The sequence below is a fragment of the Scophthalmus maximus genome, chromosome 21, assembly GCF_022379125.1.
Source record: "Scophthalmus maximus strain ysfricsl-2021 chromosome 21, ASM2237912v1, whole genome shotgun sequence".
Classification (NCBI taxonomy): domain Eukaryota; kingdom Metazoa; phylum Chordata; class Actinopteri; order Pleuronectiformes; family Scophthalmidae; genus Scophthalmus; species Scophthalmus maximus.
Window position 1 is genome coordinate 893,839 of NC_061535.1, and position 12,345 is coordinate 906,183.

At 43.0% G+C, this 12,345-nt stretch overlaps 1 protein-coding gene across 3 annotated transcripts in view; it reads right to left on the reverse strand.

Moving 5' to 3' along the window:
• Positions 1 to 12,345, reverse strand: part of rbm33a (RNA binding motif protein 33a) — a 30,717-nt gene that overhangs the window by 6,011 nt on the left and 12,361 nt on the right. Inside the window, exons 9-18 of one of the 3 annotated variants that reach the window (XM_035618823.2) lie at positions 11,831 to 12,143; positions 9,585 to 9,646; positions 6,976 to 7,105; positions 6,182 to 6,549; positions 5,067 to 5,348; positions 4,559 to 4,852; positions 3,421 to 4,200; positions 1,539 to 1,715; positions 506 to 685; positions 12 to 100 (exon numbers count right to left, since the gene is read on the reverse strand). In XM_035618823.2, coding sequence (XP_035474716.2) covers positions 12 to 100; positions 506 to 685; positions 1,539 to 1,715; positions 3,421 to 4,200; positions 4,559 to 4,852; positions 5,067 to 5,348; positions 6,182 to 6,549; positions 6,976 to 7,105; positions 9,585 to 9,646; positions 11,831 to 12,143 — 2,675 coding nt within the window. Of the gene's footprint in view, positions 1 to 11; positions 101 to 505; positions 686 to 1,538; positions 1,716 to 3,420; positions 4,201 to 4,558; positions 4,853 to 5,066; positions 5,349 to 6,181; positions 6,550 to 6,975; positions 7,106 to 9,584; positions 9,647 to 11,830; positions 12,147 to 12,345 lie in introns of all 3 variants that reach the window. The other 2 variants (XM_035618824.2, XM_035618822.2) reach the window with 2 other exon arrangements.

A 12,345-nucleotide genomic window follows, 5' to 3' on the forward strand; every position in this document is an offset into this window, starting at 1 on the left:
TTATTGATTACCTATGGAAGCTCATTTGAAAACTTTCTGCGTGCTGGGGACTGGAAAATTTGGCAATTGCTTTCCTCTGCTGTGGCATCATTTTGAACATCTGCAATAGACAGAAAATAATTCATTTAATATAACTCGACACTCCTATCATCCACAAGGGGGAGTGAGGGTGGTGAAGGAAAATTGATCAACTCATTCACTCTCTCTCTCGAACTATCTAATCACTACAACAGAGGGCGCTGTGGGATCACACTAGTCAAATTTTATTCCTGCCAAGCTGGTGGGTGCAAATACATATCTGTTATATCTGCTTTCCTCACAAGTTACAATGCTCAAATATAAACATGACATGTGAGTACATTAGTTACAGTTTTAACTTCTGCATGACTGCCAAGAATATTATTACTCTTTCTACAAACTGGAACCTATTAAGTCATCGGAAAGGAACTGAAGCACAATAAGTTTGCACACTAAAGTATTAAGTTGCAGAGCGCTTGGTACTCACCTCGATGGGGCCGATGGATCTGAGAAGGTTCTTCAGCTGAGCGTCAGTTGTGGATGAGGAGAGGCCCTCTATGGACACAGTGCAGCGTTCGCTCTCTGTAACTTTTTGGCTCTGTCTGGTGGACATTGGACGACCTCGACCCACTGGACCACCCGCTCTACCTCGGGCCGACACCACAACCTGCACCAACGCCAAGTGTGAGGAAAATTGCCAACATGAGAGAAAAAAATTTGGAAGAAGGGGGTAAGAAGAAAAGTGGCGAAAAGACCAACTGCATCCTATCCTGCCTAAACAGGCCTGTTGATGTTTTAATCCTGCATCAAACTGTGTGGAGAGGAACTATTCTGTTTGTCAGCGCAAAGGAAAATTTAAAAACCACTGTGTTTTCCTCTCGCATGTCTAAGACATGCAATGCTTCCACATGATTGACTTATCAAATTTGTACATTGAACATCAAGATCGCAACATGATGCATGGCATATCGTCATATGCGCTCGTGAGTGAGGGGTATGTTTCTTCAGCTGCTGAGGAAGAGGAGGGAGACACCCCGAAAAGAGAGGATGTAGACGGAGTGTGTGTGTGTGCGTGCGTGCGTGCGTGCGTGCGTTCGTTCGTTCGTTCGTTGGGGGTGGGGGAACATTAAGGGAGAGGAGCCATGCAAGCGTTATGGTGGCAGCCTTACCCTGTCAGCATCAGTGAGTATGGTAACTGTGACAGCAGCCTGGTGGTGACAGGCGTGCAGAGAGGCCAGGGGACCTTCTGTAGCCCCCCGTGTTACACTGCTTTAAGCTTGTCAATACTCCCGCACATGGCATACTGTCCCGTCTTATTACCACTGCTGCTCGATTGGTATGTCTACTGAATGCATGGGTAGCGCCAGCGGCACAGGACAACTCTACAGCAGACATTTTGGATTATTTTATATCAGAGCTGCCGTTACCTTACAGTCTGCACTATTAATACACGTGTTTCAGGTGAAAGGGTTGTTTATGTCCTCATCATAGAAGGCCATGAGTGTTCATTTATGACATACTCTGTTTTGCTGTGGGTTTCCCATGCCCCCTCGACAAGCCTGCGGTGTTCCGGCTGGTCCCTGTAGCTGCTGTCCTGTCATGGTAACCTTCCTTTGGACACCCTGGTTGAGAGCAGTTGGTGGCCAGGTGCCTTGTTGCTGCACTGTGCCGCCGGTGGCCTCAGGCCCCTTTGCACTCTGGATGATGATGGAGGACAATACTAAATTAAAAACTAAAAACATTTGCAGCATATATCATAGTTCACAGGCTTCACAAACTTGTGCTAACATTACGCATTTTGGGAAGATGTCAAGTTTATGGACAAAAGGGGGATATACAAGGCAAACTGAAAATGTGCCATCATTGGACCTGGATCCCTATCACACACGGGCTGTGGGGAATAAAGATCAGCCCAACAAGGTGATGTTCTCATTATCAAATAAAGTCACAGCTCAACTCTGTTGACATGCGGGGAGGAATTGAAGGTCGTCTCTTCCCTGACTCTGCGAGAGATGTGACAGATCAATACAGGGGAAGAAAAGAGACGATATCTCTGACCTGTCCCCAGTTGAGAGTAAATGGATTAATCCCTCCTATAGAAATCACAGCTCCTGATTGCATCCATCAAATGCTAAGCTGCATTACACTGGAACGACAGCAGCTCGATGTGTACCCCATCCCCCTTGCACCCCCCTTCTCCCCAGCTTTTGTGTCTTGCACTGCTTTGTATTATCCCTGATGAAAATATAATTTGCCTCTTATCTGTGTGCCTAAGCCATACAAATCCAAATCCTCAAAAGTGGCAACTTTCTTACACAGGTATTATGTTGCTCCCCCTTCAACCAAGAAAGATTAATTACAAAGCACTTGTATTGGCATTCTTTTGTTGCCTTGCACCTGAGAGATGGGTTGATGGAAAAAAAAGCAACTGAGGGATGACACAAGAAGAGAGAGAGAGCAAGGGGGAAAAAAATGAGAGGAGATAACATTGTAAAGCTCCCGTTGATGACAGCAGAACAATGTGGAAGAGGGAACATCTAGAGAATCTTATTTTCACCATGGCTATAGGCCTTAGCTGTGTCCTTCTGTTTCCATCTCTCTTTCACCACCTCACATCCCAGTCCCCTTTCCTCTCCAAGATGCGGTACATCAGATAGCTCTGCGCAGGTTTCCATTAAGGCACTGACACCAAGTTATCTTCATCTGCAGCCAGCCCGCAATTTTGTCTCTGCAGCTTGATCCTCTGGGATGGAGCCGGAAAGCGGCTTATTCCAAATACTCTCACATCCCACCAACATGTCTCATCAGTGACAAGTATGAATGTTTAACATGCATGCTTTTGTGGTTTTTCAATAAAGATTAATGTGTAATTAAGGCCACAGCATTATCAAGTGAGTTTAAAATAGCAGGCATTGGTAATTTTGGACTTTGTTGGTTTTACTGTCATTCTTATTTTATCCTCTCCACTGCCTCTTTTGATCAAAAGAATACTCCCGTGCCCTTAAAAAGAGGATACCAACCTTTAAGAGCAGTGATGAGGTGTCCCCATCTCTACAGTTAAATGTCATACCACTCTCTTTAATGCCTACAGCCTTTCCCAGGGTAAAATGTATGTTAAGGCATTGTGGCTTAAATACCAGGTATCAAAGCTTAAGAGAGGAAACTCTTAACAGATCAATTTTGCCAAAATGACACAGACATCATCTTGTCATTCCCATAGGTTAGAGATCTTTTAGACTTCAAAATATGTAGTGTGAGGACAATCTGTGGCATTTAAAACACGTACATTTCAAAACTATGTAGCTTCCCCAGTGGGTAAAAGCCGGTTGCAGAAGATAAAATAATTGTCGAAACAAAACACAAAAGAAACGTGTCAGATAAAAATTAAATGATGCTGCTCACCGCTCCAAGTTTGACGACTCTGACTTTTTGCGGCACCTGCTGACCTTCCACAGCAGAATTCTTGGCTCGCTGCATCACAGTTCTTTTAGCCCCAGGTTTAGGTCCTTGACTCTGACTCTGACCCTGAGCCGGGCCAGGGCCCGCCAAAGGAATTAAGGGGTTCTTCTGGATCTGAGCCACGGGTCTGTTTACATTCTGCAGAGCACTGTTCCTTTGTTGTTGTTGTTGTTGTTGTTGTTGTTGTTGTTGCAGCTGCAGCAGATTTTGTTGAGGTGGTTTCCACTGCTGGTCTGGAACAGGCCCGGGTGCCAGTGGCTGTGGGGTGCTACCTTTCATCATCTGCAGGCGTGTCTTGACATTGGGACGTGGTGTAAGGGTCTGAGAGGCACCATGCAGAGGGATGGGGATGCCTTGATTAGAATTATTTAATGACTGATTTAATGATTGTGGCATTCTCTGAGGAAATTGTCTTTGCTGTTCGGGCTGTGACTGTTGTTGTTGTTGCTGCTGCTGCTGTTGTGGTGGTGGTGGCGGCGGCTGTTGTTGTTGTACAGGGTGTGGTATTTGTTGATTTTGCTGTGCCGGTTGAATCTGCATAGGAGTGGGGCCTTGGGTTTGAGTGTTTGTCTGGGAATTAAGCCTGTCCATCAGCTCCTTCTTTCTGACGCCAGCTTGCATCTGCCTTCGCATCTCCTTCCTCCTTAGGATCTCCTCTCTCAGGCGCTTCTGCTCCTCAATCTTTCTACGATACTGCCGTGTCTCCTCGTCCTCATCAGGGTCCTGTGGCGCAAAACAAGGGGTGACAATATGACCGTCTGTCTCCACTAATGTGAAGGGGCACCCCTAAGCCACTGTGTCCAATTTAAACCATATTACTTGGCCTAAAACTGAGATGTAATTAAAGTCAAAACCCAAGAGAACAATGCAATAGTATCGATCTGTTCTTTCCGATGAAAGGAGACTGTTGTCATTAACAGCCTTATGATTAAGTTTTAATAAATGGGAGTTATCGAAAATTACCAAGTTTTCAGTTAACAAACAGTTATGATTAGATAGATATGAAATCATTTGTGCATTATGCAAACAACCTCAATGTCAACATGTCTTGTTTTTCTCTCTTGAGTGTTAAAAAACTGACCTGTGGCAGGGTGCTGGATGGTGGGCTCATTTCCTTGCAAACCACTGTCCTGCCTGCTCCCCCAGGCTGCAACTTACTACTGGCAACAACTTGGCCTCTTCCTCTACCACGGTTAGGGACTGGCTGGGCGTTCTGCCCAGGACGCACCCCCTGTGTTGCCTTGGCAACAGGCCTGACGTTGGCGGCGGGGGAGGAGGCCGGGCGGGCACAATTCATGTTTGTGTTGCCAGGTGCTACAGGGAGCTCCCGAAGGTTGCTGTTGCGCTGCTGCATTTGCTTGGAGACAGGTGTGTTCTGAAGAAAGGGCAAAATGTAAACATTTCATGTCAAGTTCAATATACATTTAGTTCTATACATTTTCACCATGGAAAATTTTGTTTACGAAAAAAAAATGCTGACAGAGTACTTTAAATGACATATTACAGACCCAAGGAAAATGCTTTTTCAGTTTGAGCAGAAAAAGGATAATATGCTAATATGCTAATAAAGTAATATGCAAATCTCTCACCATCCTCTGCCTGTTGTTCATGTTGCGTTGTTGGGGGTTCTGAGGACGGGGAGTCATCTGCCTGGGGCTACCATGTGTCTGCTGTTGATGGAAGGGATTCTGGCCATGGTGCATCATGGGGCGAGGCTCACTGAGATTTAGCTGTTGCTGCTGCTGATGATGATGATGATGGGATACCTCCTGCCTATGATGTTGCTGCTGTTGGTGCTGGTGCATGGGCTGATGGGGTGACAGTGAGTCGTGATGTGGAAGCTGGGAGACGGGAGGACCATGCATTAAGCCCTGAAATTACAGAAAAGCAGATCAACTACAACATGAGTAAAAGGCAGAATCAGTCAGAACCTACTATCACAAATAATGAAGTTAAGATTTTATATATATGTATATTTTTAAAAAAGGATGAAATTGCCCCCATTCATGTATTTTTAGATGATATGGCCTGTGCAGTCACCAGATCTCAACCCATCTGGACACCTATGGGAGATTTTGGACTGATATATTCGACAGCACCTTCCGCCACCACCATTAAAACACCAAATGAGGATATATATTTTGTAAGCATTATATTCTGTATTAAAACACTGTGTAGGTGTTCCCCCATTCCTATTTATTTTTCTAAATAATGGTAACTGTATCAGTTCTTCTGGCAACTATGTCAAATGTAGGATCAAACAAATTCTGCATTTAATTAACCTCCAATGTGTGCCCTCATGTAGCCACATGGTTCTACTACAATAGTGATTCAGTCAGTAGAGGGAGCTCGTGTATGTCTCGACAAAATGCTGAGATGCCTGAGTCTTTTCCTGTAATGCTTCAGTAGCAGTGAATATGATAACTAGTCTAGCTTATTTACGTGTACAGTACTCTAGTCATCGCTCTTGGCACAACCATATTAATAATCTAGAGTGAAGTCAGCATAAATTCATACATTCATGGCAAAGAAAGCATGTGAAATGTATGCCAGGATCCTTTACAAAGACAAGATACCAAAGAAAAAAAATATGAACAAATTACCACAATCAGCATGCTAATTCAGAAAAACAGTATCCAACTTTTGCACAACATACAGACACAATTGCACAGAAAATCTATTAGTTATTTAAAAAATCACTTACTCTCAGTCGTACCTGCATCCCAAACTGAACTTGTGGAGGGGGAAAAATGTTCCCCTGCTGACCAAATGGCTGACGAGGGCCCATGAATGGTCTGGGCTGGTGAGGGGGGCCACCTTGTTGATTCAAGCCGATCATTCCTTGGTGACCTTGGTGGGGAGGGTGGTTGGGTCTTGGGGGATCTCTCAAAAACAGTCCAAGCGGGCCCTGGCTGGGTTGGTTGAAAGCTGGCCCTGGTGGACCAAAGCCCATGTGACCCTGTCCAGGCAGCTGCTGCTGGTGGTGGATGTTGTTACTGCTGTTCATCAGAGGGCTGGGGCCCTGGTGATCAAACATGTGCTGCCCGGGAAAACGTGTTGACTCTGTGCGCTCTGTGCCCACGCAAGGAAGACCAAACAACAACACCACAACAGAGATGTCAGTTTTTTGCGCTGTGAGACAATTTCAAAACATCAGTAACTCACTCCCCAGATGTAAGGTGGTATAGAAAGGGAAATGAAAACAGACAACTCTATCAAGGTGAAATGGTAAACAACCATGTTGGTTTGTATTTAATTCTGCATAAACACTGGATGAAAAATCTCAAATATATATGTTTAATGCATGTTTCAAGTTTCCAAGACTCATTCAGATGTATATATATACACATGCATTTAACATGAGTGCTGCTAATAGAGCAGCACCAGAGAGCTAGCAGCATACCCTGTAGGTATACCGCCAGGGCTGATGTCAAATTGGGTTAAACATTATGGTAAGAGAGCTTTGTAATGCTTGTCAAGGGTGGGTGTGAGACTCACCTGTCATAAAGAGGGGCTCTCTGTCCTGGGGGCCTTGAGGTGGCTGGTTCCTAAAGGGCTCCATGTGATGAGGGGGCCGCTGAGGCTGACCAAAATTACCAGGCATGTGCTGCTGGAAGTCTCCCGGTCCCTGGGAAAACACAAAACTCATGAATTATAGGCCTTACTGGGAACTCAATAATCGCAAACAAATTAAACTAATGAAGACTGGGAATTTGCTGTGGAGTACTGCATTGGGTAGGAAGCGCTTGTAATTGAAGGGCCAGGGTCATTAAAAAAAACACAGAATCGGGAGTTGTAAACATCAATATGTATGCCAATATTAAAAGAAACCCGTTAGCCTGAATTTGTGAGCAAACCTGAATTAATGTTTTACTTGAAACCCTTCTTCAAGCTTTTCTCTAACAAGGAAAGGGTATTGCATGAGGGGATAAGTGCCCTCATCTTTGTTTCAACTTTGTTTTCTGTTGGCATGTTCAACAGCTTCCACTGCATGCACATTATTCCCCATCTATCTCCCAAAGAAAAGCAGATAACAACCCTTTAATACCTCCTTGGAATTCAAATCCCCCTCATAACTGTCTCCTTTATTCTTTTAAATATCCATCTGTTGAAAAATTAACCTGCTATTCAACACGTGACACTTCCACAAATGGGCCGCTTGCCTCCTCCAAGTCTATTGTAAATTACTTAAGATGCTATCAAGGCTTAATCCATCTTTATTCCACTGCTGTGTGGCGGTATTTAGAGAGGAGAGGTGTTAGAAAGCTAGAATGTCCCAAAAACTTGCTTAACAGAAAGTTAATCAAAGGGGCTTACATAGACAGGGGATCACAATGGGGGCGCAATCATACTGCTCTAAAAGGTCAGACAGGCAGGTTTGCACAATGAGGACTCTGGTGTCCATATAATTCCTCTAAAATAACATGGCTCATCCTCTCACCATCTAATCCTTGATAAAAAGGCTGCAGGCTGATCAACATGTAACTGATGCAAGGAAATCTGTTAGCAGTGAGCGGATAACCATGACAGATATAATAGAGGGGCCAATGGCCACATAAAGAATGGGAAATGTAGCTTTGTTTTGGGGTTTCATTTTAACTTCTTACAAGACATATTTTCGGCACTTAAGCATATTCTTTGTTTTTACTATACAATAGTGCTCACAAGAGTCAAGGAGCTGTGACTGATACCAACTGCCACCAAGGAAGAATTTAATTATCAAAATGCTGAATTTCCAAAAAGGTAGTGTATATAAGAAATTACAGCCTGAACTGAGAATATTTTCAAATTGTGTAATTGGTAGTCTCTATTCCATGGTTAAACTGAATGTCATTATCCAAACGGATTAAATATTATAATAACTTTAATTGGCACTGATATTAATATTTAAAAACCAGACTCTACTCGCAAAAAATTTAATGCATTAATACCAGAGGCAATAACCCCCCCATTCGCCAGGTCTTTTAACAATTAAATTTGATGGGATGATAATGTATGATAATCATGAGTAAGTGGGTGCCCACTGGTAAATGGATTGTTGCCGCCTGGTATGTCTTCTGCATTTCAAATTGTGTCCTTGGCAACAGCAGCCTAAATGCAATTGACAGCTGGGGAATCCAACACTATGTTGCTCATCAGGCCAAACCCTTCCAACCCCACCTTCTACTGTCTGATAAGAGCCAAAACAGCCCCCCGCTACCACGCTATCAATATCTAGCACCATCATAGACCTCAGGGAAGAGGAATCGCCTTATACTGACACTGAAGGATGAAAAAGACAAAGATTGACTCCTATGTGAAAGCCTGGCACATTTTGCAAAAGGGCTGTAAATCCAAATGAATGCAATTGGATGCAGCTATTTTGCTATGGCTAATTTGAATAAATCCATACAAAATGTACTTTACAGGAAAATGTCAGTCAGTACCAGCACCACCTGATGCCTGGGAATCATTAACTTGAAGGACGGAGTAACTTCAGGCACTTTGGCTGACTCACTGGCGAGCCATTTCCCTCAATACAGTAATTACTTTAAAGGAATTTCTGTCATCTCTCGGATGGGTTCTTTGTGAGTGAAATAAAGGACCTTTTCTAACAGGAAATCACTGACTTAAGATCCCTTCTCTCTGACATGAAATTCAGTCTTCGGAATATATAGTGCAAAAAGGCAAGAGGCTCAGAGCCCAGCTCCATCAAACCACCGCGATGTTTCATTAATTCAAATACCATTCAAAAAGGGTCTCCATGCCTTCGGGACACAAACTTTTGGAAAGTGAATTTTAACTGGCAATATATCCTGGTTTCACAATTCCATTATGTGCCAAGCTGGCTAGTCTGAGCCCCAGCCCATCCATGAAGAGTTGCTAACTAAGTAAGCCACTGTAGCCTCGACCTCCAAAAGTCTACTTGCCTAAAGCCCCTATCACGCATTTCCAGTTGTGCAGCAAGACTCGTATCAGTGTTTACAGATTTGCTTTAACAGTATTTGGCCAGGGCAGGACAGTCTAATTGCCATAGTGATATTACCCTCACAAAAAAGGGATGCTAACCATGTGGAAAGGGAGAGAAAGTGAGGCAAAAGAGAGAGAGGGGAGCAGCTGCTACTCACAGGGAACCTCTGAGGACCTGCAGCAGATCTGGTCTGGCTCTGAGCAGGAGGCATCAAGGGCACTGCAATGAGAGAGAGAGAGAGGGGGTGGGGGGGGTGGGGGGGGGGGGGTGAAAATGAAGGGCAGTAGGTAGAGAGAGGGTAAAAGGAGAAAGGGAGGAGACCATTAGACATCTCCATGCTACATCGTAAATGTTGTCTCAGAGTTGCTTGTTGTGTCTTTACAGAGCTGGGAACAGAGCAGGGAGCTGACAGTAATAATAAATACATGAGAATTATTTGCCAAATTCAACAAATTAACATTAATAAAACATTTGACATTTGACACATCACAATTAAATATCTGCAGTTTTATATTGCCGGCATAGTGCTTTAAAATAAGGGTTCTTGTAATTGTATATCAGCATCCACCACCTGAAAACATTGAATTAAATAAATATGTAAACAAACAGACATATACACAAACACACACACATTTTAAACATAACCAGAGGTAATCTGTGATCTTCCCGAACACGTCTTACACTCAGGAGCAAAACCCAAACATGCGCAGTTTCGCACAATGAGACACACACACACACACACACACACACACACACACACACACACACACACACACACACACACACACACACACACACACACACACACACACACACACACACACACACACACACACACACACACACACACACACACACACACACACACACACACACACACACACACACACACACACAATTTGCTAACAAAATTTCAATCTTGGCCTGGACAGACAGGCCAGATAAACCCATCTCCAGGAACAAAATGGTTATGCCGCCAGTAGAAAGAAAAAACGAGGGTAAACCCATTACTGGCTGAGAGAGCTATTCACTTGTCATCAAGCAAACAACAAAATTACATTCTAATCCAAACACCTTTCGGGACAGTGTGAGGATAACTGCCAAAACATGCACCTCAACTGAGGATTTTGCTGATATACCAAGACTGCACAATTTTGGATAAAATTATAATTTGGATTGTCATACTCAGGATAGTGAATGAGATAATTAATCAAAACTCAGTTCAAAATAAAAAAAAGATTATTGCATTTTTGTCTCTCTTCATGCAGTCTGAGCATTTTTGAATGGTACAGGACTATCACATCAACTTCTCACAGACCGTCATCTCAATCATCTACTTAACTTTAATGCTGAAAACCAAATTAATAAACTTGAGACACTGTAGGGCTGCACAATGAATGTTTTTTTAAATGCAATTCACGCCCCTCTAAAGTCTGACTCTTCAAGTGCTCCCTTTTTCTCTCTGAGTCATTAAACGAAATGACATATCTGTGTCACAACATGTGTTGATCTACACAAGACAACGGGAAAGACTTGACAACAAATCCAACATGTGTGTCATGGTGAAATAAAATGCAAAATTAAGGAGATACGATTATGATATCCTGCTGTGGTGTGTAACTTATAAACAGTTTGTCACTCATGTTTTTCTGTTACCGGAATATTTGTTGGTGGCACCACCACATGTGTAGTCTGGAGGAGGAATAAATAAATGTTTCTGTTTGAAGCCTCTCAAAGTTGATTTAGACAGTTGGTTAGCTAAAAAGGATTTAGGTTTACAATGGACTTGATCTGTGATATAAGATCATTCAACAGAGTATATCATTTACAATTACATTGTAAGAATCAGGCATTCTGGCTGCGCAAAGTCACGCACATTTCAGTGATTATCATATTTTTTCCCTTATTCCGAAAGAAAATATGTAATGCAATCATAAGAGAGAAATCTCCATGCTCGAAAACAACATATGCCCAACATTTATCTACAATTGTGCAGCCCTAAGTCGCAGAACACTAAATTTTTGACTCTTTAATTGCATTCTATAAAAATGAGAACAAATATTTTAGTTATCAATTATTTTTAACATCATCAACCTTGAATATCATCTTTGAATCCAAAAAGGTCCATGCAGCAGATATGAGCCCTTTTCTCTCTCTCACACAAAATGGCTTTGTATTGTTCATCATGTGGTGTAAATTTAGTCTTGTTAAGACAAATAGTGGATTTACTTGAGGATTTGGTTTGTTCACCTTGCTAATGCAAAGGTAGCGGAAATTGTTGATTGAGATTGGGATTAAAAGATTAGTTTTAATATCAGAGTAATGTGGTAAATTCAGAAAAACTGATGTATAGTCATCGAAGTGAAATAAGAAAAGCATTTGAGTGATAGTTAATTAAGTTACCTTGTACAGAGGAGGATGTGGGCCCTCTGAAATGGGGATTAATGTGGATGTTTTTAGGTTGTGGAGGTTGCTGCGGGTGATGCTGGGGGAAGTTAGGTGGTGGGGAGTTCATCATACGTGGCGGCGGCTCCATTTGAGGCCGCATCGGTGGGGAGCGGTGATGAGCCATGTGTGGGGGGATGAGGGGCTGGAGGGGCTGCTGGGCCAGTGGGCGCCCATGCTCTTGGAAGAGAGGATGCCCTCTTGCACGCGAACTGTGGTGCTGCTGGGACTGCAGTTGCTGCTGATGAGGAGGAGGCATTCGGGAGGACTGCTGCTAATTGGAAGGAGATGGGGAAACAGAGAGGAGGGGAAAAACCCAAACAACCTGTAAAAACATATTTCTTTCTGGGAAGATATCATTGCTTTTGGAACCTATTATCATTAATAATATGACCTAAAATAATGAAGGAGAAGAATGTCATAAAGGATTCGCTTTGGTAAACTTTTTGTTTTTATGTACTTTCACATAATCT